The sequence below is a fragment of the Thermothielavioides terrestris genome, chromosome 2 (assembly GCF_000226115.1).
Source record: "Thermothielavioides terrestris NRRL 8126 chromosome 2, complete sequence".
Taxonomy (NCBI): Eukaryota; Fungi; Ascomycota; class Sordariomycetes; order Sordariales; family Chaetomiaceae; genus Thermothielavioides; species Thermothielavioides terrestris.
In genome coordinates, this window is record NC_016458.1 from 6068593 (window position 1) to 6093014 (window position 24422).

Below are 24422 nucleotides of genomic sequence, written 5' to 3' on the forward strand. Positions count from 1 at the left end.
ATAGACCTAATCAACTAACTACTCCTATATAGAATAGAGTGTAAAGGGGGGAAGGGGATCAATAGAGCTATAGAAGTAAGGATTGTAACTTAGATCCTACAACCAACTTACGAAAGTACAGTTGTTAGTATTAGCTCCCTATACTTGTATATTCTCTATCAATCTCTGGACCTATAGCTGAGGTCAAATAGGCGAGTTCTATAGATAGGCTTAAACAATGTAATACCTATCACCGTTGCAAATAATAGGTAAAATTTATACAAAGTCCCCCTCTAACACAACTAGAACTCCTCTAAATAGGCTATCGTAGTTGCAAATGTCTTGCAATATACAATCTATAGCTTTAAAGTAGTAACAGTACTATATTAGAACCTTGTCCTAGATAATGAGCTTAGTATATTGTAAAAGAGTTGTAAACTAAGTGTTCTTCTAGACTATATAAGTGCTAGCGTCTATAATGTCGATTAGAATCTTAAAACGGCTATAAGAAGTATAGCCACTATCGAAAAGGAGAGCTACAATGTTAGAAGAAGCAACGCAAAGGACGATATACCTTTACGAACAGAAGAAAGAAGAAAGACAATGATATAAAAAGGTTTTACTAGTCCCGTTAGCGCCTTAGATAAAAAAATAGGCTATTTTAAAGCGTAAGTCGACTATAGCTATAATCTCTATAAAGAGAGCTATTTAGCTAGCGTTTAACTAAGATCGAATACTTATAAAAAGGGCCTTCTACTATTGACGGTTGTAACTGAGCTTCGCTTATAATAGAGGGTTCTACTCTATATTCTCTTAGTAGTAACAAATAGCTAGTAAACTAAAGTCGGCTAAACACTTGTCGCTATTAGCTAGTAGCTAATTCAATAAAAAAAGCCTAAAGTCGAAATGTAGTTCTTCTAAGTTTAGTGGGATATCTGCAATATACTCGAGGCAACGTAGAAGATCATTATAAAAGAAATTATAAAATTGTAACTATAGCGTTGCTAGGTCTACAATGTTACTAGTAAAGAGGCTAATAGCAAAAAGCTTATAAAGGGTATACCTTGTTTACTAGTTTATAGTCTCGTCGAAGTATATAATCTAGCTCTAGTTAGAGTTGAGTAAGCTAGCTACAATGTATATAGCTCGAAAGGTAGGATATTCGTAGCTATTTACAGTCTATAAATAGGTAAACGACTAAGCGCTAGAGACTAAACAAAGAAGAAGATAAAGAAAATACTATTTACCTATAGAAGGAGGAACGTAGTATATACGCCTAATAGTAGTACTATAGATATAGGGCTTCTACTCCTATAACCGCTTATCCTAGACGAAGTATAAAGGAAAATCAATATAGAGGATATTACAAGCATCCTTATAGGCTACGTTATAAGTAAAGAATGCTTCTAGCTCTATAGCTCTACGTTCTAACGCTTCTATAAGCTCCTTAGGAGTACTGTCTACCTAGAAAACAACGTATTGCTAATGCTTAAGATAGATTAGAAGGCGATAAATAGGGGGGAACTCGCAATAGATATAAAATTTAAAGAGCTATATAACCGCCTCTACTAGGCTAATATACCAACATTGTAAGTAGATATCAACCTTATTAAGCTAATTATTTATAGAGAGTTGAACCATCGACTAATCAGTCCCCTTATAAATATACTTATATATATACTTAATAGACTTTATAGACGTATAAATCTCTATATTAATATAGGCAATATACTTGTAAGAGAGATAAAGGTTATAAGGTATAACCTAACGGTTGTTAAATTGCACCTTATAGCTATTGACCTTACGAATAACTGTTTGCCTAGTGTCTCGACGACGATAGATAGGATACCCATTTTCTAGAATAACAGTCTTTTCTATAAATGCCTTTGGAAAGCGTTTTAAATAGCTTGTAACCCCTATATATAGGTTACGAACTATATAAAGAGAGGCAGAGTTATCTAAACTATATAGCCTATAAATTATATTACTCGTAATAATAGCCTACAACTAGCTATTAGGATCCTCTACCTCCGTTAGAAGCTTAGCCTAGATAATATAGTCGACGTTGGTAAACGTAAAAAACAAACGTATAGACTCTCGTAAAAGGAAAAGTAAGATATAGCAGTATAGGAGCCTATACTTCTAGTATTCAATAGTCTAAACAATGCCTATAAACTCACTAAACAGGTTACTATACTAAAGCTTATAAAGGATAGTTTGGCACTTAAGCTTAAAGATATAGCTAACAATGTTAGGGTAGTCCACTATAGTCTAGCCTAGAAGAAGCTCTTATTAGATCTCTACCTAGTTTAGGTTGGCTATAACTATAATAAATAGAGTAGGATAACCTAGTTTATAGACAATAGCTATTAAATCCTAATAGCATTGAGCAATGAAGTATAGGCCCCTAATATAGCTTATAAGTAGGACAATTCGTTGCTTAAGCTTATAAGTATCACTATCACCTAGTCGTAGCTAGTCCTACACTCCTTAGTACAGTTCTATACGTAGTTCCTTCTAGTTATTGTAAATCTAATATAGCTTTTACTAATCGCTTATAGCCTAGAGGTCTACTAAGAACTACTAGAACAATTGGCGAAAAAGGAAAGGCGTTTAGCTATAACTTATACAAGGATATAACAAGTACCAACACTATTACCTAAACTCAATACTTAGTTGAGTATAGCCCTGCCCTTAGCCGTTATAGAGCTATAAACCCTAGTAAAAGCTAGGATCTCTAAATAGAAATATTAAAGGATAGGCTAATAGGAGATAGGTAGGGTAATATAGGTGAATATAGTACTAGGCCTATATAGAGCTGTCGTCTAAGCGATATACAAGGACAATATTGTGAAAATCAGGCTTTAAATTCTCCTCTAGAATAAGAATAGCTACCTTATCTACTATTAGCAAGTTCTTACAACGATGGTCGTAACTATAGCTATAATCTACAACTAAACGCAACTAAGGTATAATTGTAATTCGCAATATAGCTAGGCTCTGAAGAAAACGCTCCCTCGTAGTTAAGTAGATACAAATAAAGGAGTTATATCGATAGAGAAAGTCTATAAAGCGTAATATAAAATCGTAATCAGAGTCTATAAAGAAGAAAGTTTAATATACAATAGTAGCCTATAGATTATAAAAAAAAAGCTAAGTATATCGAGGAGGCTTTCTAAGCACCTCTATAAGAGGGCTAACGGTATAGTATAGGGCGCTATAGATTTGAAAATCTATAGGCCTACTACTATAAACATTGTATATAGTTTAATTTATAGAAATAGAAGTAAATATAAAAGCCAAATTATAACGACGAAGATAATTATAAAAATAGGACCCTCGAGGATCTTATATATGTAATAGGTGGTTGAGGAAGTCTAGAAGGTAGTGGCTTAGTAGGAAAGAAACGTTGCCTTATAGGCAATAGGAGCTAAATATAGGATTTATAGCTATAGAATTCTATAGCACTAAAGAGTATTAGCTAAGGAAGAAGATATAATAGATATATAAATATATACTAAGACGCTTATCTATCTAATATAATATACTATACTTAGTATACTCGATATCCATTAGGCTAAGATTATATAATATAACGGTTATATTGCCTAAATATAGGTTAGCAATAGTCTATAAAGTACTAATGAAGAGAGCGATATAACCTATAAGAGGTAACTAGCTAGTTAGAATAGAAGGTTCTATAGTATTATACTATATATTATATAGCGTATTATAGGCTAGAGAACGACAATGCCAATAATAAATAGCGGTATAGGAAATATAAGAAGTATAAGGAGCCCTATTAGAATAGGTATAAAACTTAGAAAACGGCTTATATTAATAATAACGACTATAGAACGTAGTCTACGAACTAGGGGGGCGTCGAACAGGAGGCATTTTAGCGATAGGAAGCTCGAGCGTAACTGAGTAGAAAGGAGAAAAGGAAGAGAGAGAGGAAGAGCAAAAGGAGCGGAAAGGAGGAAAAGGGGTAGCAATAGGGGTGTAACAGGGGTGTAAGCGAGGTAAGGAAAGGAGAAAAAGGGGTAGAACAGGGGAAGAAGTACGTAAGCCAATAGGAGGGGAGCGCGAAAATCACTAACAGGCCTATACCCTATAATAGTTATTTATTAAGCCTAAAGAGGAGGAGTGCAAAGGCAAATAGGTGAGGAGCAGTAACAATTAGTTAAAGAACACCCCCGTTTTACAGCTAAATGGAGGATCGCACTACCTGCCCAGTTCTATAGTATATATATTAGATGGTGAATGCTTTCCATTTGCTTCTGCTACAAAATTTGACCCAGTGTTCCGTTGCCAAGAAGCGCACGTGTGGGGTCCACGGGGTGCTGGCCAGCTGATGACGACAGGGTGTGACAACTGCGCCTGATAGGTTGCCGAGCTGAGGCAGCTTCTTTGGAGTTCAAGAGAAGCTGCCAAGTTCCGGCCAGCTCTGTTGCGATTTCCGGCTCCCTGCTCTTTCATTCCGAGACGCAACAAAATAATCACTTCATTCGACTCGCCATCACCTTCTACACATTCGAATCTGCATTGTGCGACTCGGACCTTCGCTGACCGCCAACAAAGGAACATCGAACCCCTGTTGCTGTAGCAGCCAGCGAGTTGGCTGCGCCAGTGACGCACCGACCATCGCTGGATTCCCGACGTCAAGACACCACCTTTTTCCAATCTCCACAACGCATAGCGGGCCACCTTTGCCAGCTTTCTCCAACATCCGAGCGCTGCGACAGCAAGCTTCCCTCGACGCACACCGCCGCATCTTGCTCGCCCGCCAGTACCTCGTCCGTTAAAGTCTCGCACGAACACAATGGCTCCGCCGCCATCCGCCGACCTGCCTCTGGCCCAGAGGTTCCAAAGGGTGGCCTCCACCTTGCAATGTGCGTGAGCTTCCCAGGCCGGAGGAGGAGCAGAGCTGCTCATCAGCAGCGAGAATAACATTACCGATGCTGACTCCTTCCTCAATCACAGTTGCTTGGTTCACTGGGTACGTCGGTATTCCCTCCACGATCGGCGACAGCGTTGTGCAGTGACGACCGGGCGGAAGGCGCACGAGAGTGAAGGGCCGCAGTTGATTGGAACCGGGAACTCTCCGCTAACGCTTCTTGTGCGCAGCCATGCGATGCTGCTCTTCTGTGTTTTCCGGTACTTGCTTTCGTGGATCCGGATGAACTACTATGGCGGTTGGGCGCAGTTCTGCTACCGCTTCGCCTTCATCTCAGCCGCCGCGACTTACGGGATCGTGGTCTACAAGACCTTCCGGGCACGCCAAAAGACCGGGGCTAAGCAGCCTGGTGGTGCCATCGGCTACCTCGCAGACGAGAACGTTCAGTACCTTCGTATGCGCCCTCAAGTTTGTACCCTCACTTGATGGACTCCTGACTGACATGGTGGCACCGCAGTGATGGCGCTCGTCTGGCTTACGATGCCTCAGTACCCGCTCTCCCTCCTTCCGTACGGCATCTACTCCGTCTTCCACGTGGCCACATATATCCGTGCGACCCTGATCCCCACCTTTAGCCCGCCGCAGAAGCTCAACCCGCCTGCGGGCGCGTCGCCCAGCGCCAAGCCGCAGTATATCCAGCACCCGGTTGCCGAGACCATCGGAACCTTCGTGAAGCGCTACTATGACTCTTCCATGTCCGTGGTCGCCAGCCTCGAGATCCTGTTGTGGATCCGTCTCCTGCTGGGCGCCATCTTCTTCCAGCGCCGGTCATGGATCCTGCTCGGCATCTACACCGCGTTCCTGCGCGCCCGCTTTGCCCAGAGCAGCCACGTGCAGAACTCCTTCGCCCAGCTCGAGGCTCGCATCGACAACCTGATTGGCGCCCAGGGCACTCCGCCCATGGCTCGTCAGTTCTGGGACGGCGTGAAGGGCACCGCGAGGCAGTTCCACGCCGCCACTGACGTCAACAAGTACGTCAATGGCGCCGCGGCGCCCAAGAAGACGTCCTAAGCGCGCACGGCGTGGACGGATGGATGTTGGAACGACAAGAAGGCTTTCCGCATGCTTCGTGCGGCCCTAAGCTTCAAGCTTGTTGCCCAGGGCGCGGCGGCGATTTGGAACGCAGCAATCACAGTAACTCGAGAATGGGGAACGATGGCCTGTTTCGGCGACGGTCCTGAGAGCGGTGGATGTGGGAGACGGGCAGAGGTGTGCGTGAATATCACCATATCGGTCTGGGCTGGTAACAGCTGGGGTTGGAATTGCGTGGTTCTTCTCTCCCTGGTTTCGGACGGTTCGGTGCCGGGTGGGTCATGAGGAGTTTCGAGGCATTCCACAGCGGGATGCTTTCTTTTTGGTATTATTGGTCTTCTGCACTTTGTAGCTCAATGACTAGAGTGTATCACTGGAAGGTCCCGTCACTCAGCGGAGACGCCCCCAAGTCCCGATTTCTGACCGTCTTGCATGTTTACTAAGGTAGCGTAGCAGGCGAGAGGGACCAAAGAGCGCTTACATGCCTAGTACACGGATGGGAGGGTTGCATGCGGAAGGACGGAGAAATCCCCATACTGCAGAACCCAACTCAAGGGTCATCAGCCAAGCCAAGCTAAGGTTGGGGCCCCGCCTTTCTGCGCCGATGACGTCGCCGCTGAGAGCTCAACCTCGTGCCTGGGCCAGACCCTGGGCTTCCATCTCAATGTCTAAGCGTCCTCGCGGGAGCAAATCACTATGGGACTGAAAAAGTGTTCTACTTTCTTTTGCACTTGTACTATCTATCCTTCCGCTTGGTGATATTTCACGTAGATGTACACAACCGCCCACCATCCGCCATGGCCTCCGTCCTCCGCCAAATCGTCGCCGGCCCCCGCGCCAAACACCAAGAGACAGGCCTCGACCTGTGCTACGTCACATCCAACATAATCGTAACGTACTTGCACCCCTCCTCCCCCCCTTACCTAGCCCCTTCCCCCCTTCCCCCACCCTCCCAGATTCACGACACGCATGCGTTTGTTTCCATTCCCCCCGAGCCGTCGCTGACTGGCAAACGCACCAACCAACCAGATCCGGCCCCTCCCAGACCTACCCGCAGCGCGCCTACCGCAACCCGCTCGACCGCCTGGTCGCCTTCCTCGACGCCCGCCACGGCCGCGGCTGGGCCATCTGGGAGTTCCGCGCCGAGGGCACCGGATACCCGGACGATGCCGTCCACGGCCGCATCAGCCACTACCCCTGGCCGGACCACCACCCGCCGCCGTTCCGGCTCGTGCCGGTTATCTTGGGCGGGATGAGGCGCTGGTTGGCTGGTGGCGGGCTGCCTGGGGATGGAGGGGCGGCAGCTGCTGCTGGAGGAGGAGGAGGAGGAGGAGGAGCAGGGAAGGAGGGGGAGAGAGGTGGGGATGGGGGTGGTAGTGGTGATGGTAGGGTCGTCGTGGTGCACTGCAAGGCGGGCAAGGGCAGGTCGGGCACGGTGGCGTGCAGTTACCTGATTGCGGAGTGTGGGTGGACGGCGGAGGACGCGCTCGCGCGGTTCACGGAGCGCAGGATGAGGCCCGGTTTTGGCGCGGGCGTGTCGATTCCCAGCCAGCTGCGGTGGGTGAGCTATGTGGACCGGTGGACGAAGGGTGGAAAGAAGTACGTGGACCGCGCGGTTGAGATCGTTGAGGTGCATGTCTGGGGCTTGCGGCACGGCGTCAAGGTCTCCGTGCAGGGGTTTGTGGACGAGGGGAAGAAGATCCGGGTGTTCCACACCTTTAAGGGGGACGAGAGGATCGTGGTTGAGGGAGACGCGCCCGGCGGCAGAGGGGTGGTGGATATGGTGCAGGACATGGCCGGGTACGGGGCGAAGGCCACGGTGGATGATAAGGGGGAGATTCTCGAGGACGCGGATTACGAGGGCATTACGAAAGGAGTGGTCGATAACGGCAACAGTGGTGACGGCAATGACAACGGCAACGGCAACGGTGGTGATATCAGCAATGGAACCGACAGCCATGGGAAGACGAGCGCGAGGAAAGACAAAGCATCGCGGGCCGCAGGACTGATAAGGAAGTTGTCCACGCGCAGACAGCGCTCATCGCAGAGCGTGGGCAGGCTGGGCAAGAAGGTGTCAAAAAGCAAGACGATCGCGATGCCCGAGTCGTCTCGGTCGACGTCCAGTGGCGCTGCACTCTCAAGTAAAGACGAGTCCCGCTCGCAGTCGACGGCCAGCCTGCAGAACGGCTTCACATTCGCCAACCCTTCCGAACCGGGCGGCCGGGCGGTCATCTTCAAGCCGGCCACCCCGATCTGCATTCCAAACAGCGACGTCAACATCTCGATCGAAAGGAGGAACCGCGCTCCGGCCGGCATGGGCTTCACCATGGTCACGGCCGTCGCGCATGTGTGGTTCAACGCATTCTTTGAAGGTCAAGGGCCCGAGCAGGACGGAAGGGCGGACGAGAGCGGCGTGTTTGAGATCGAGTGGGATAAGATGGACGGCCTCAAAGGATCGAGCCAGAAGGGAACGAGGGCGCTGGACAGGCTGTCGGTGGTCTGGCGCGTGGCAGGCACTGGCACTGTTGGGCCTGAGGGGGAAGCGGCTGCTGCCGCTCCAGGGGTGGCGATCAACGAACCGGGCGTGGATAGCCCCGTCCCGCAGATGGCGCCGGCGGACTGGAAGGGAGGAAATGCCGAGGACCCGTCGGCAGACAAGCACCTTGGGTTGAGGGTGGAGGACCCTGAGAGCCAAGGAGTTAGTAAGGCCAGTAGCCTGAAGAGCCAGGAGGTCGGAGAAGGGAGCGGTCCGGCGAAGGGGGAGGTCGAGGCCGACGAGGAGGCGTCTCTGGAGGGCGTCAAGGTTAGCGGCCCGATGGGAGAGGAGATGCTGGACGAGGTGTCTTCTGGCCAGGGCCCTCCGTCAATGTCAGGTACTTGAAGGGATGAAAGCAAAACGGAGCGCTCCTGAGACGGTCTACACGCGACGTCGAATATGTAGCCATACGTGCTATAGCTAGCTACTAGGGGTTTGGAGCCCGCTTCGCGGGCTCGTGGGTTTTTTATCTACATTTTTACATCACATGACTTGCTTACTATTATATACTACCTCCTAGCTACCTGCATTACCTGCGAACTGCTGGCCTACGGCTTGCCTCCCGGCCTACGGCTCCCGCAGTTGCCTACCTACCTACGTTGTGCCTGCGTTATACCCCCGGTGCCCGCGGTACGCCCCGGTGGCCATGTTGTGCCCCCAGTGCCTACGGCATGCCCTGGGTGCCTACGTTATACCCCCGGTGCCTACGTTGTGCCCCTAGTGCCTACGTTGTGGCCCCGGTGCCGCCCACGGTATGCCCTATGTACCTACGGCTAGCCTGAGTGCCCACCTACGTATAGCTCCCCCAATTGCCCACCTATATACAGCTCCTACAGTTCTGTACGGCTCCCCACGGTATGTCCCTGGTGCCTGTCTTATACCCTTGGTGCCTACGTTATGCCCTTGGTGCCTACGTTGTAGCCCCGGTGCCTATGTTGTGCCCCTGGTGCCTGTGTTGTGGCCCTGGTGCCCACGTTGTGGCCATAGTGCCTACAGTATGCCCCCGGTGCCCTCGGTGCCTATGGCATACCCCCGGTGCCCACGGCATACCCCCGGTGCCCACGTTGTAGCCCTAGTGCCTACGTTGTAGCCCTAGTGCCCGCGTTGTAGCCCTAGTGCCCGCGTTGTAGCCCCTGGTGCCTACGTTGTGGCCCTGGTGCCCGCGTTGTGCCCCCGGTGCCCGCGTTGTGCCCCCGGTGCCCACGTTGTGGCTATGGTGCCCACGGCATGCCCCCGGTGCCTACGTTGTGCCCCCAGTGCCCGCGTTGTGGCTATAGTGCCTACGGCATACCCCCGGTGCCCGCGTTGTAGCCGTGGTGCCTACATTGTAGCCATAGTGCCTACGTTGTGGCCCTAGTGCCTACGTTGTAGCCCTAGTATCTACGTTGTACCCCTGGTACCTACAGCATACCCTTAGTGCCCACAGTATACCTCCGGTACCTATATTGTAGCCCTAGTGCCTACGTTATAGCCCTAGCGCCTACGTTGTAGCCCTAGTGCCTATAGCATACCCCTAATACCTACGTTATAGCCCCAGTGCCACCTATAGTATACTCTATATATAGCTAGCCTAATTGCCTAGCTAGCTACGGCTCCCTTAGATATATACCTACTTATAGCTAGCCCAATTGCCTAGGCTCCTATATACGGCTCCCCTAGTTCTATAGTATAGGCATGGAGCCTACGATATAGGCGTATAGAGAAAAGGAGGAAAAAGGAAAATAAAACAATAGAGAAAGGAAATAACAATTTAGCTATAAGCTAATAAAAGAGGAAAGAAAAATCATTAATAGCTCTATACCTTATATCTATTATTTTGTAATAGGAGTCTTCGAAAGCTACTGGTAAGATACTTTAAGATAAAGAGTTATAGTGATTAGGACGAGTAACTATAGTTTCCAAGGCGACTCTGTCAATATATCTCTCCTATTATAGTCGGAGGCTAATCCTTAGAGGATTAGGAATCTCCTTTGCCCTAGGTAGGCGACTGCCTACCCTTTTAGCTATAGCTTTAAGGGTCTAAGCTAGTATGTTATACTATATGTTATAGATATAAGCTTTTAAACGCTCTCTCTGTCTAGAGGTCGTGCTAATCCTTATTCGACTATAGTTCATATATATACTATAACAATTTGTCCTCCCCTCTATAGAACCTGTCCTTAGGTTCAAGCCTTATAGTTGGTAGTGTACTAGTGCTCGATCTCTAGAAAAGGTCCGCCTATGTATATAGGCTTGCTAACTAGCGGTATAAAGGTGACGTTTTATCTATTTGACTATAAGTTTCGCCTAGGATTTGGTAGGGCGTTTCTCTTAAGTTAGACTAGTTGCTAAGGCAATATATATAACGTACTTTGCCTATTTTATAATAATTTATATTTTACTAATGTATATAGACTACCTATACCCTACTTTAAATTTGTATTATAGTAGCTACGTTTTACACTTTGTATTTTCTTTTCTTTATATATTATTAATTTGTTAGTTGTAGCGCTCTCCTTCTCTTCGCTTTCTTACCTTACGTTCTTATTATTATTATTATATTTATATATCGTCGTTTTCCTTTATCTTATCTTTACTACCTTTTCTCTATCGATTGATTATAGATCTAAAGGAGTTTCTTATACTTCTAGCTTATAAAAAGTCGTTTTACTTTAAATGTTTATATACTATATATAAGAACCTTTTATATAATTCGCTAATACTTGTTATTTCTAAATACATTATTACTAAGTTGTTGTTAAGTCGCTACGACTAGTATATAAAAAGAAAGGATATTTATATATTAGTAAGTAGCTTAGGACTAGTATTTAATAGTAGCTTACTTGCTAATCTAGTTAGGCTATTAGCACAATGTCTAGAGATTTGACTAATTTAGTTATTGGTTTATATATTGTATAACTTCTTTGCAAAGCTAAGAAGAGTCAAATTTTATCTAATCGAGAGTCCTTTAGCGATTAGGAGGATAACGAAGAATACGTCCTTTTAGACAATACTCGCTATAGTATTATACGTTTATCGAAGAAGTTAGTCGATACTTTCTATACTATAGACGAGGTATATCGCTATATCTATAGCATTACATTGAATAAACGCTTTACAACCAACTAGCAACTAGCCTTTAAGGCTATAGTCGTTAAGTATATAGAACTCAACGTTTCCCTCTTTCTATAGCCTAAGTGCCTAGATAATATATCCTCATTGGCGGTAGGTCGCTCCTATATATCCCTTAGGTTAGTTGCTAGGAATGTTGATAGCGATTTAATACCAATATAAACTAGAAGTATAGGACTTAAAGAGGGTTTACTACCTTCGTCTCAACAATATAAGCTATCTTACCTAGATATAGGCGAAATATAATTTTGCTAAAGAGTTGATTCTATTACTTGCTAATGAAATTAACGATTGTAAAAATACTTTAGACCTAATAGAGTGGGTTTACCTACTCTATAAGTCGTTGACCTAGCGTTCTCTTATAGTTTAATCAGGGTTTTAGAGAAGGGGTCTAGTCGTTTTATCTATATATAACTATATACCTTAGTTCGTATATACCGGCCTTTGGCTACAACCGAGCTAGCCTAATATCGCTCTATTATATACCGTCTAGTGTACTTTAGGTATCCTCTCTCTATTTCCTTTTAGTAGTAACCTTATATATTTGCTAGAACTAGTGGATTAACCACTATATATTTGCTATATCGTCTTTGTAGATCTACTAGTTGTACTTTAATAGCTAACTTGCCTATTTTACTTAAAAGAACGTCTCGCCTTAGACTCGCTATTTAGCTTATACCTCTTTAACTTCCTATTCTTTATTATCTTCTAAGTCTAGTATCGGTATTTAAGCTTTGTTAATAGCTATTTAGGTATATTAGAGTTCTAACAAAGCTACTAGGAATATATTATATAGCTGTATATACTTATATAGTAATGTTAACCGATATACTAGCGATCCTACTTAGTTAAGTACTTAGAATAGTCCAACGAACTAGGGTTTCAACTTCTTACTAGTCTTAAGTCTTAGGTTCTAAGTGGACAGCTTGACTAGAGCTTTCTTCTAAAACTCTATTAGCTTATATTTTTCGTCGTAGTACCGTTTTTAACTCGCTATAGCGTTGGCCTAATGTTACTCTTGTTGTTGGCGTAGCTTCTTAAGCTTTTTAATCCGTTCTACTACGTTAGGGTATAGTACCCCCCTTTATCGAGTATTGTCCTTGATATAGTAGGAGATTATAGGGTTATAACCTATAAGTATATAAAAAGGGGTAATCCTAGTAGTAGCGTTGACAGAGTTGTTATAAATGAATTTAGCTTTAGAGAGGAGGGTTGCCTAGGTAATAGAGTTTAAAGAGGTAAAATATCGTAGATATTAGATAAAGGTTGAGTTTATTCGTTTAATTTACCTATTAGTCTAGAGGTAAAACGTTGTTAAGAGCCTTTGGTTTACTTAGTTAAAATAATAAAGATCGTTCTAGAATTAGGAGATAAAGACCGACCTTTAATCGCTAAGGTATCTATAAGGTACTCTATACTTAAGTTCGATCTCTTAGTAAAGGAGTTTAGCTAGTTCCTAGCTTTAAATAGAAGTTGAGACAAAGAAAAATCGACTTATCTTTATATATTGATCGACTATAACTAGGATTACATCCTTCTTACTATCTAGTTGTTCTACTATAGGAAAACCTATAATAAAGTCTATAGCGATTTTGCTCTAAGGTTGAGTCAATATTAGTAGAGATTAGAGGAGGTTGCTATAAAGGCAATGCTTTACTAGCTTTTAGTACTAATATACTAGGTAGGTATTATAGTATTTGTTAATATCTTTATTAATACTTAGCTAATAGTATTTTCGTTGTAGTAACTCTTTAGTTTAGTTATAACTAAAGTAGCCTATTAAAGGGTCATTATAGTATTGTCTAAAGAGCTTTTATTTTATAGCTTCCTTAGTAGGGATATAAAGCCTAGCTTAATATAGTAGTTCGTTATTAGGTCTTAGCTTCTACTTAGAAGCAATATTTATTCTTCGCTATAGAGTCTATAGGCAGTCTTTAATCTTTTATATTACTAGATCTAAGTTCTATAGCTCTAGGATTAACTCCTTTATTATCTTAGAGGATACTAAGTCGTATAGGGCTTCGCCTTATATATAAGTGGCTACGACCTTTCTAAGTACGATTTACTCTCGACTAAGTAGTTCTTTAAGTTCGTCTATACTAGGGGGCTTATAAGTACCCTACTTTATTAGCTAGGTAGTGACTGTCCAACGTCTTATAACCCCTTTAAGGTTGATATATAGCTAGCTCTCTACATTGCTAGGCGCCTAGTGTCTAGTACCTATCTATATAATAGATTAAATGTATAGGAGCCTTTCTTTAGTAAACACTTGCTAAAGCCTTACTATTTTATTTTATAGGGTCGGCAACTACATTATACGTTCTAAAGCTAATCCTTCTATATAGTTAGGCCTTTTTAATAGTCTATTAGCAGGGTTTCGCTTATCTACCTAATGCTTAATAACAAAATTGTATTCTATAAGGTATATATACTACCTAGCCTAGCGCCTATTTAGGTATATCTACTTTATAAAGCTCTATAGATTATTATAGTTAGAGAGAATAGTGATAGGAAAGTTACTCTCTTCAATGCAATAGCGTTAATATTTAAAGGCTTTAATGATCGTTATTATTTCCTTATTAGGTGTCCTATAATTCTTTAGCGATCTTGAGAACTTAGTTGACTAGAAGGCTATAGGTCGCCTTGTTCTATTATCTTCTTCTTAAAATAGGACTGCCCCTATAGCGAAATTAGAAGTATCAGTTTCGATAATCACCTTCTTTTAAGGATTATAGTAATATAACGTCAATACTTCTATAAAAGCTCGTTTAAATTACTTAAAAGCTGTTCGTTCTTTGCTAGTAAATTAAAAAGATTCTAGTTTCCTTCCCTTCATTAACCCTTTAAATAAGGTGGTTAAAGGCAATGCTAGTTCTAAATAATAGGAGATGAACCGTTGATAAAAGTTATAGAATCTGAGGAAGACTTAAATATCTTAGTAAATAGTAGGTTCTAGCTATTCTTAGATAGTTTAGACTTGAGCTAGATCTATAGTAATTCCCTTAGGAGTTACTAGGTATCTAAGGAATTCGACTTTACACTGGTAAAACTAGTATTTGCTTAGCTTATAGTATAACTACGCTACTTAGAGTTTTTTAAAGACTTGTCGAATATAGGAAGTATAGGTATTATAGTCTTTCGAAAAGATTAGAACATTATTAAAGAAAGCTATATAGAAATCGTCTATAAGTCGCTCTAGTACCTAGTAGATATAGCTTTAGAAGGTTATAGGAGCGTTGGTTAACCTAAAAGGTATAACTAAATACTTAAATAGGCTATAGTGAGTATAAAAGGCTATCTTCTACTCGTCTTCTTCCTTAATATAGATTCAGTAGTAGGCTTCTTTGACATCTAGCTTACTAAAGTACTTAATGTTAATTATATAGTCTAAGATTTCTAAGATTAAGGGCAATAGGTAGTGGTTCCCGTATAATTTTATTAAGCCCTTAGTAATTGATATAGAGTTAGAGAGTACTATCCTTCTTAGGTATAAATAGAACTAGGCTTATAGCTAGGCTCTAAGATTCTTAAATACGCTCTTTCACTAGGTTTTTACAAAGGTATTCCTTAAGGATATCTAGCTCCTTCTACGCTAGTAGGTAGATAGGCCTTACTAGGGGTATTGTACCTAGTAGCAGTTCGATAGTATAGTTGGCGTTACAATATAGTAGTAAGACGTTGGCCTTAGTAGGATCTAATACATTAGTAAAATCCTAAAGCTCCTTAGGAATTTCGTTTCTACCTTGAGACTAGCTCGCCTAGGATTCCTTGTCCTCTTCCTCTTTAGGGAACAAGGCCTATAGTATATCTAGGTATATAAATAGGGCGTAAATATAAGGTTTATAGCGCAACGTCTTAGCGAACTATTTAGGGCATTTAAAGCGAATATTAGCTATCTTAGGTATAAACTACTATTCCTTAGTAACTAAGAATAGTAGGATATATTCTTTTACTATTTTAGATATCTCTAGAATAATAGGGGATCCTCCCTCGATGAAAGGGCGGTTAATAGTAGTATAAGGAACTTTAAGTTTCTATATTATACCTCTCCTATTTAATAGTTCTAAGGGTATAGAGAACACTCTATATAACTAGGATATATAGGCATCTACTATACAAGCTTATAGTAAGGAAGGCTTTACTATAGAGAGGTAGTACTATTTTATAAACTCAAGGCTAACTATATCAATTTTAATACAAATGTCTAAATCTATTATAACCTCCTAAGGTTTTTTAGTATATAGGGTAGCGGCGGCTTAGAAGTATTCTACAACTTAGTCCCTATATAAGAGGAGTATACTAGTGGTACTAGGGTTTACTACTAGGTACTAGCTTTTTCCTCTTTTTCACTATTGTCTTATAAACGACTAGTGCTTAGTCTATACCTAGCTTATAGAGTATAATAGGTACCTCTATACCTTTGGTGTCTTATACCTTCTACTTCGCCTATACCTTTAGACTTCTCTAGGTAGTTATAGAAGAAGTGACCTATTTTGCTATAGGTCTAATAGGTAAATAGGCTATTACTTTTATCCTTTGTCTCCTTATTGTTATAGCTCTACTTTTCCTTCTTTACTTCGTCGTTAGAGCGAGGTCGACTATAGCGATCCTAACGTATAGATCGCTCTCGTCCTCGCTACTTCTAGTTGAGGAGCTGCCTAGATCCCTAGTCGGTTCTTAGAGGCTTCTATCGAACGTCGTACTACTTAACGTTCTAAATCTAAGTTGCTAGCCGAACTATAGCCTTATAGGTCTTAGGCTTTTTAAAGAAATACTAGTCAATATATAACTAAATCGGAAGTAATAACTTAGAGTAGAATAGGAAAGTTCGTTTCTTATTGTTTTAACTCTTAGTCTAGGCCTCTAACGAGTTGAGGTACTAGTAGAAGTTCAAAGAGCTTTAGCCCTTTTATTACTTTACTTAGTCGATAGCTTTAGCGATTTCCAACTAACTATTAGCAAGGTCCTTAATATATAAAGTAGTCTAGTCTTTAAAGACCTATTATATTAATTTAGCTATATCTCGTTCTCCCTTTAGTAAATTGTTATAGTAGCTATACTAATAGGTATATAGCGTCTACTCTATTTTATTAATAGCGAAGAAGATCTGATTCTTCTTAGTTTTAAAGTGTTTTAAGTCACGTTTAAAGGCTTGATAAAGGTCTTAGAGCTAAATTCAACGCTTTTAAAAGGTAACGTTCTCTTCTAATAGTATAATATTCTTAACTTTAATAGCTTAATAATCTTATCTTCTATCTTCGCTATCGTCGACTAATCTAGTACCGTCTCTCTTTCATTTATTAGGCGACTCGCCTATTCTTAGCGACTAGAGCAATTTCTACTCCTAGTCCTTAAGTTCCTTTAAAGCCTAAAGTTGAATAATATAGGCCTATACCCTTTGTAGTAGGTCCCTAGTAGAAAACGTCTCTCTTTATAAAGAAGTATTAGAAGATAAAGGAGATAGGTGGCGAGAACTAGGAAGAGACTTAGTCTTAGAGTTATAAAGCTATACTAGATTTATAGATGAGTTAACGATAATTGATAGCGATAAATAGGACGAGGATATAGGTATCTAGGTTAAAGTACTATAAATAGACAATATCTTAGCTAATAGAAGAAGAAAGATTAGAATCTATAATAAGAGTCTTTAAAAGCTATTAGTAAAATGCCTTAAGATAAAGAGTTATAGTGATTAGGACGAGTAACTATAGTTTCTAAGGCGACCCTATCAATATATCTCTCCTATTGTAGTTGGAGGCTGATCTTTAGAGGATTAGGAATCTCCTTCGCCCTAGGTAGGCGACTGCCTACCCTTTTAGCTACAGCTCTAAGGGTCTAAGCTAGTACGTTATACTATACGTTATAGATATAAGCTTTTAAGTGCTCTCTTCGTCTAGAGGTCGTGCTAGTCTTTGTTCGACTGTGGTTCGTGTATATGCTATAACATATTTGTTAAAGCTAAAGAGGAGAAGTATAAGGCTAAAGAGGTAGTGAGCAATAACAATTAGTTAAAGAAGACTCCTATTTTATAGTAAAAAGGAGGATCGTACTACCTGCCTTATTATATAGTATATATATTAGACTAAGGATTTAGAGCCCACTTTGTAGGCTTATAGATTTTTTATCTACATTTTTACATTATATAACTTACTTACTATTACTACTAGCTAGCATTACCTATGAACTGCTAGCCTACAGCTTACCTCCTAGCCTACAGCTCCCACAGTTGCCTACCTACCTACGTTGTACCTATATTATACCCCTAGTGCCCGCGCTATGTCCTCAGTGCCTATAGCATGCCCCTAGTACCTACATTATGCCCCTAGTGCCTATGTTATAGCCCTAGTATACCCTCGGTGCCTACGTTATAGCCCTAGTACTTATAGTATACCCCTAGTGCCTATAGTATACCCTCGGTACTTATATTGTAGCCCTAGTACCTACATTGTAGCTCTAGTACCTACGTTGTAGCCCTAGTGCCCTCGTTGTACCCCCAGTGCTTACGGTATACCCTTGGTGCCTACGTTGGCCCTAGTGCCTATATTGTAGCCTTAGTGCCTATATTATAGCTCTAGTACCTACAGTATACCCCTAGTGCCTACAGTATACCCTCAATGCCTACATTGTAGCCTTAGTACCTACGTTGTACCCCTAGTGCCTATAATATACCTTTGGTGCCTATGATATACCCCTAGTACCTACATTGTAGCCTTAGTACCTACGTTGTAGCCCTAGTACCTACGTTATAGCCTTAGTGCCTACGTTATAGCCCTAGTGCCCTCGTTGTGCCCCCGGTGCCTACGGTATACCCCTGGTACCTACGTTAGGCCTAGTGCTTACGTTATAGCCCTAGCGTCTACGTTGTAGCCCTGGTGCCTATAGCATACCCCCAGTGCCTACGTTGTAGCCCTAGTACCGCCCACGGTATACCTTATATACGGCTAGCCCAGTTGCCCACCTAGCCGTGGCTCCCCTAGATACGTACCTGCCTATAGCTAGCCTAGTTGCCCAGGCTCCTACGTACGGCTCCCCCAGTTCCACAATACAGGCGTGGAGCCCACGATGTAGGCGCGTAGAGAAAAGGAGGAAAAAGGAAAATAAAACAACAGGGAAAGGAAATGACGATTTAGCCGTAAGCTAATAGAAGGGGAAGGAAAAATCACTAACAGCTCTATACCCTATATCTGTTATTTGTTAAGGCTAAAGAGGAGAAGTGTAAGGCCAAAGAGGTGGCGAGCAGTAACAATTAGTTAAGGAAGACCCCTGTTTTATAGCAAAAAGGAGGATCGCACTACCTGCCTCATTGTGTAGTATATATATTAGATTATGTCTCGCGCCATCGAACGTGCTAGCACAAAACCGTGCACAGCTGTATGGGGGCATCATTTTCTCGCCTTCTCTCAGCTTCCCTGTCTCGAGGACAATTGGTTTCGGAGAGATGCAGACTAACCGCTCAGGAAACTATTGCATAAGAAAAACACACCACATTAACCTGATGCTTTGACCAATGGCTCGAAGAGCGCACTCCATCATGCAAGGCTGATAAGCGACCTGTCGCGGGGCGATGTAGCAGGAAGGCAGGAAGGGTACTCGGTAACGCTGCAATGCAGTAAGCTGGGGCGATGACGACACTGCAAGCGATTAAGTTGCATGTCACTGCTCCGTCCGGAGTGGTTATCCGCACGACCTGAATTTTCCAAGACAGTGAATGTGGGGTTGTTCCAAGACAGTGAATGTGGGGGTTGTTCGATTCTCAACCGACTTATCGATAAGCTGCCCGGGATGTTAGGCTCGGCTAGTGGGTACGGATCTGTACAATGACCAGGTACCTGGGGAAACACGGCCTGGGCCATCTCCACCCGACTCTTGTTCAACTTTTTCTGCCGCCATGGGGGAGCTGCCGCTTCCGATCGCAGCCAGTGCGTTGTTCACCTGCGAATTGAGCTCTTAACGGCCTTTCCGCCCTCGAACTGCGGTATTGTCCCCGCCTCCCGTGCGGACATCTCCTGAACCCTCCGGCCCCCGGTACGCGCCACGCCCATGTCACTGCCCCGCAGTCGCGGTCCCCCGCTAACAGCCGCCGGCACCAGCAAAGAAAAGTTGGTGATCCTGTGGCCCGACGGCCGCCGCCGAACTTTTTCACCATGTCCGCCGAAATGGCAAACGAGATCAAGTTGATCAGCGGGCGCAGCCACCCCGAACTGAGCGAGAAGATCGCCAAGCGGTACGTCGCAGAGTCCAAGCGTACTGGAGCAATGCGCTGACCGTGACAACCCGCCCTGGCTGCAGACTCGGCATCGAGGTCGCGAGAACCGTCTCTCTCAACTACTCGAACCAGGAGACCTCCTTCACCGTCGGCGAGTCGGTCCGCGACGAGGATGTCTTCATCGTGCAATCCACCGCCACGGGCGACGTCAACGAAGGGCTGATGGAGCTGCTGATCATGATCTCAGCGTGCCGGACTGCTAGGTGGGAGGACACGCCGCGCGCCGACACATCAGTTCTGGGGGCTGCGTTTGCTGACATTGGATGGTGTAGTGCCAGGAGGATCACGGCTGTTATGTAAGGAGCCCGGAGCCCGTCACCTCGGGAGGGCGGGCTGGCAGTTGCGTGGGCTCTCACGGATGCAGATGCTGACCTTGGCAGCCCGAACTTCCCTTATGCTCGACAGGACAAGAAGGACAAGGTACAGCATAATAATCACAACGCATGCGCGAAGGATCGTATGCTGACACAACCTGCAGTCGCGAGCTCCCATCAGCGCCAGGTTGGTCGCAAACATGCTGCAGACGGCCGGTGCCAACCGTATGTTGCTTTTTTTCACTCGCCCTAGGCTCGTGCATTGTGCTAAGCTTGGACTAGACATCGTAACCGTGGATCTCCATGCCTCTCAGGTGGGTGTTCACATCCTAATGGGCCGCAGGTGACAATGCTAACGGCATGCGGCAGATCCAAGGTATGGCGTTCTCCTGTCGGAAAGGCGGCCTTGAATCCCTGTACTGGGGGATTTACCTATCGATTGGATACTAACTTGTGATCCTTTCTTTCTTACACAGGTTTCTTCAGTGTCCCAGGTCTGGCGCCCACGATGTCCCTTCTTGGGAACCTCGCACTAACAACGACCAGTCGACAATTTGTACGCCGAGCCTTCCTTCCTTCGGTACATTAGGGAGAACTTCAACACGGAAGACTGCGTCATTGTCTCCCCAGATGCTGGCGGTGCGAAGCGGTGCGTAGTTCCTGTCCCTGGCGGGCTGCTTCCGCTAATCATGTTCGCAGTGCTACATCAATTGCCGACCACTTGAACACTGCATTCGCCCTGATCCACAAGGAGCGTCCCCGGCCTAATGTTGTTGGCCGCATGGTGAGGATCCGAAACACGAGATAACTGGAAGGACTACAGCTGATGAGGCACGCCATAGGTTCTTGTTGGAAATGTTGAGGACAAGATTGCCATTCTCGTCGGTAAGTGATCTCTTCGCTTTCCCCCCTTCCGAAGTTCACGTATTCTGATGAACGGATCAGACGACATGGCGGATACCTGCGGCACCCTGGTCAAGGCTGCCGCGGTGCTTAAGGAAAACGGCGCTAAATCCGTCCTTGCACTTGTCACTCACGGCATCCTGTCTGGAAACGCCATTGAGACGCTGAACAGCAGCGTCCTTTCAGCCCTCGTCGTCACGAACACTGTCCCGCTAGGGGACAAGGTCCAGCGGGTGAGTCTGCCTCGCATTGTCGATTCTTCATCGAAACCTGCGGGCAGCTGACGGTTCCTAGTGTCCCAAGCTGCGTGTTATTGACCTCAGCCCCACCATCGCCGAGGTATGTGTGCTCATGAGCTTCATCCTGCCATCACTCGCTGACCTCAGACACAGGCTATCCGCCGCACCCACAACGGTAAATATCGGTCTGTTTCGTATGGTTTGTTGTGCTCCTTGACACTAATCTTGGCGCAGGCGAGTCGGTTTCGTACCTCTTCACCCACGCCCCTGTTTAGTCCGGGACAAAATATGTACGGCGACGACGCCCCACTCCCGGACTTTGCGAAGCTTTGATGAAACCATGATATACGGAACAGTCAGGAAGGCAGCATCATTGGGCTGCCTGTGAGGATAACTGGACGGTTTGAGGCGCGTAGACTCCCAGCAGGTTACGGAGTTTGACTGCGCGTAGTTGATGGTCTAGGGATTACACATGGTCGGAGTTAGCGATTCTTAATTTGCAGTATGGATGTTGGCCTCACAGCCTCCTTGTGTCCTGGCACCCCAGGATCGTAATCAGAGACAGCTTGTGTGCTTGTGCTTGGCTTCCTAGCCTCCGTGAGATACATCAATCGCAATGCCCTGCCCCAAGAATGGAGAAGGAGGCCTTGTCCGAGGAACGAACCACTATTCATGGTCAGTCTCTGGCTCCAATTTGTGTCGTGCAAACATACTCCCGTGTTTAGTTGTGACGTGCAGGTCTGGGCTTTCTGGTCGGTGCATTTTCATACATTATTCCATCCCATGCCTTTCTCCCGCAACTTCTCCCGGTAGTTAGAGAGATGCGTTGGGTATCGACATCAGGGTAATTACACAAGAAATAAAGAAGTAGTATTTCATGACTGGCAGCAAGAACGGCCCGTAGGCAATGACTGCGATTTGGCGAAAACTGACAAGAGATCAGTGCATCTGTCTCCCTCTCTTTCGCTCTTGCTGTCTTTCTTCCCACCACCCCCGCACCCGCTCCTCTGGGATTCATGATTACCCACCGACATGTGTGGATTTCTCGTTTCGTCCTCTTGAGAGAACAATGTGGCCACTGCTCCGTCATAAGTTGAGCATTTCAGCCATAATAGTAAGTGTTGCGGGGTCTCGAAAAGGCGGTCGACACGGACCGACCGATCATGGTGGTGCCGCGGACCGGAGTGAAGTATTGCCGTGGGTTGGCAGGTTGGGTCCTGCTCGGCTAGGTTAGTGCTATCCGTCTATGTCTCTCTCACAGATCGCATAGGAGACGCCTGGCTTGAGTGAAATCCCTGCGTATGAGAGATCGCAGGTTTGTTTTGCTTGTTGAGACAGAGTGAAGGGCCTTGTGGCCTGGGAAGTGCACATACCAATTGGGGCGGCAGTATCTGTTGCAAGAATGCTGGCTGAAGAATGAGCTGATGCCGGGTGGGCCGAGATCGGTCACCCCGTACTGGCGGGTACGGGACAAGATGACGGGGTCGGACAGGACTACGCTATACTGGTAGATTCCGCCCTGCAGGTCGCAGAGAACGTGGTTGCCGCCGGTGATGTGGTAGCTGAAGTCTACGGTGATCCATGGTGTCAGCAGCGTCAGCCGGAGCCTGATAACTGGAGGCCTAGGGGGTCATGATCATACGGCTCAGTGCCTGCATCACCTCACCCCATGCTCGCGAGTCGTCGTTCCACCCGCTGTTGCTGTTGAACTTCTGGTAATTTTGAATGAAGGGTTCGCACAGAACTTTCGCGCCAGCCCATTCGTAAGCCGCATCCTCGTCAAAGGTCCAGACCTCCGGCACGTTGATCTTGACGGGCTTGTTAACAATGCCGAGCTCGTTGAAGCGGTTGACGATCTCGAGGGCCTTGTCGATCGCCTTGATGTCGAGTGTGAAGTAGTCGCTTTCGAACACGACGCCCGTCTTGAACCACTTCGCCACGCAGGCCTGGCCCTGGCGCTCGCCCCTGGTGTATCTGCCTTTGGCAACCCAGCGGAAGGCGCCCTCGGCAAAAGGGTTGTTCAAAGCATCATCCGTGAACGTTGCGCGGCTGGATCTATTGTAACGGCCGCTATCGGACTGCGCAGCTGCGGGAGTGTCGGAGTAGTGGCCATGCACGCATGCCGCGCATCGAGACAGCCCTTCTCCTTTGGACCACTGGTTGCCAGTGTAAGAGGTCCGTGGAAGGGCGCGGGCGCACTCGGCACAGATGCGCTCCATAGTGGATTTGTTTCGTCTGGGTAAGGGAACTTTTGATTGAGGGTAAGAGAACGCGGCAAGGCAGCGAACGACTGCCCGAGGAACACAACTTACCAGGGGCCTCCACTTGCACTAATTTCAGTTGGCCCCTCTCCCGCAGATCCAAAAAAGAAGGGCTGAGTTCAGCTTTTAAACAGTCTAAGCAACTCAGTTGCACTGTAATAATAAGTCTAGGGAACCCGGTCACAATGCCAGGCATATTCAGACGGAAATAGGGTGTGTGAAATTTGGTTACTGTCTCCGCTTCCGAGTAAAATACCTGGCAAACAGCAGCTTTCAACGAACTTGGAGTGAAAATGGCGAGGGCTTCTTGTATGTACTTCTTGTTTCTGAAGAATCATAAGGCATTGGGAGGAGGGAAAAGGCGTTCTAGCTGTTACAGCCCCCTCCTCTAACTGGCACCATCCACAGGCTACAGCCGTTGACAACTTGACATTCCGTAAGCAAGATACGTGGTAGGCTCCTAAGAGAAAGAGTGGGTGACTCCCACAAACCAAGGTCCTACATTTTGGCCAACTTGACATTGGTCTGTTGCCCAACCCTCTTCTTTGTGTCCAGGCCTCGCCCGCGTTGCTCCGTCTTTGCCTTGGCTCCCATCCTCAGCACTGTTTCCTGACATTCACTTAGCAAAGCACCAACGTCTGGGTCGACCAAGTAAGCCACCCAGCCTCGTCCTCAACTGTCCTCTCGGACAGCGGAACACTGGCGCAACCCAACTCTTACTCCCGCGACCACTGGAAGGTCTCCCTGGTCGGCCACAGCAACAACAACGGGGCCCAGGACACCGGTCACGTCCGCATCACCAGAGCCAACAACCACTGGAAGAC

The 24422-nt window shown here is 45.5% G+C and overlaps 4 protein-coding genes across 4 annotated transcripts; 3 read left to right on the plus strand and 1 right to left on the minus strand.

Annotated features, from left to right (window-relative positions):
* Positions 1 to 4475: 4475 nt before the first annotated feature.
* On the plus strand, positions 4476 to 6347 carry THITE_2170318 (uncharacterized protein). The gene is made up of 4 exons (XM_003652832.1): positions 4476 to 4871; positions 4963 to 4978; positions 5107 to 5330; positions 5394 to 6347. Exons 1-4 carry the CDS (start codon positions 4802 to 4804, stop codon positions 5945 to 5947), a joined length of 864 nt encoding a protein of 287 aa, XP_003652880.1. The 5' UTR covers positions 4476 to 4801; the 3' UTR covers positions 5948 to 6347.
* A 418-nt stretch (positions 6348 to 6765) lies between these two features.
* Positions 6766 to 8849, plus strand: THITE_34520 (uncharacterized protein; the record flags this gene model as incomplete). The annotated part of the gene is made up of 3 exons (XM_003652833.1): positions 6766 to 6863; positions 6998 to 7844; positions 8016 to 8849. The coding sequence occupies 3 exons, from the start codon at positions 6766 to 6768 to the stop codon at positions 8847 to 8849; spliced, it is 1779 nt and encodes a 592-aa protein (XP_003652881.1).
* Positions 8850 to 19468: 10619 nt separating this feature from the next.
* On the plus strand, positions 19469 to 22028 carry THITE_2114694 (uncharacterized protein). Its single transcript, XM_003652834.1, is given in 16 exon segments — positions 19469 to 19640; positions 19706 to 19839; positions 19905 to 20084; positions 20154 to 20177; positions 20262 to 20301; positions 20360 to 20420; positions 20478 to 20509; positions 20522 to 20526; positions 20670 to 20689; positions 20742 to 20844; positions 20895 to 20979; positions 21038 to 21080; positions 21141 to 21331; positions 21393 to 21437; positions 21491 to 21512; positions 21572 to 22028. 15 exon segments carry the CDS (start codon positions 19760 to 19762, stop codon positions 21610 to 21612), a joined length of 972 nt encoding a protein of 323 aa, XP_003652882.1. The 5' UTR covers positions 19469 to 19640; positions 19706 to 19759; the 3' UTR covers positions 21613 to 22028.
* A 218-nt stretch (positions 22029 to 22246) lies between these two features.
* Positions 22247 to 23598, minus strand: THITE_2114702 (uncharacterized protein). The gene is made up of 4 exons (XM_003652835.1): positions 22980 to 23598; positions 22711 to 22906; positions 22366 to 22554; positions 22247 to 22265 (listed from the first exon to the last, which is right to left on the minus strand). Exons 1-3 carry the CDS (start codon positions 23554 to 23556, stop codon positions 22440 to 22442), a joined length of 888 nt encoding a protein of 295 aa, XP_003652883.1. The 5' UTR covers positions 23557 to 23598; the 3' UTR covers positions 22247 to 22265; positions 22366 to 22439.
* Positions 23599 to 24422: the final 824 nt, after the last annotated feature.

Bases quoted from the DNA above. Each gene is read 5' to 3' on its own strand.
- THITE_2170318 (XM_003652832.1), top strand. From the start codon at position 4,802: ATGGCTCCGCCGCCATCCGCCGACCTGCCTCTGGCCCAGAGGTTCCAA. The intron at 5,331-5,393 runs GTATGCGCCCTC...GTGGCACCGCAG, and splicing joins CGAGAACGTTCAGTACCTTC to TGATGGCGCTCGTCTGGCTT.
- THITE_2114694 (XM_003652834.1), top strand. From the start codon at position 19,760: ATGTCCGCCGAAATGGCAAACGAGATCAAGTTGATCAGCGGGCGCAGC. The intron at 20,690-20,741 runs GTCTGGCGCCCA...AACAACGACCAG, and splicing joins AGGTTTCTTCAGTGTCCCAG to TCGACAATTTGTACGCCGAG. The intron at 21,332-21,392 runs GTGAGTCTGCCT...GACGGTTCCTAG, and splicing joins TAGGGGACAAGGTCCAGCGG to TGTCCCAAGCTGCGTGTTAT.
- THITE_2114702 (XM_003652835.1), bottom strand. From the start codon at position 23,556: ATGGAGCGCATCTGTGCCGAGTGCGCCCGCGCCCTTCCACGGACCTCT. The intron at 22,907-22,979 runs GTATGATCATGA...GGATCACCGTAG, and splicing joins GGTGATGCAGGCACTGAGCC to ACTTCAGCTACCACATCACC. The intron at 22,555-22,710 runs GTATGTGCACTT...CTAGCCGAGCAG, and splicing joins AGATACTGCCGCCCCAATTG to GACCCAACCTGCCAACCCAC.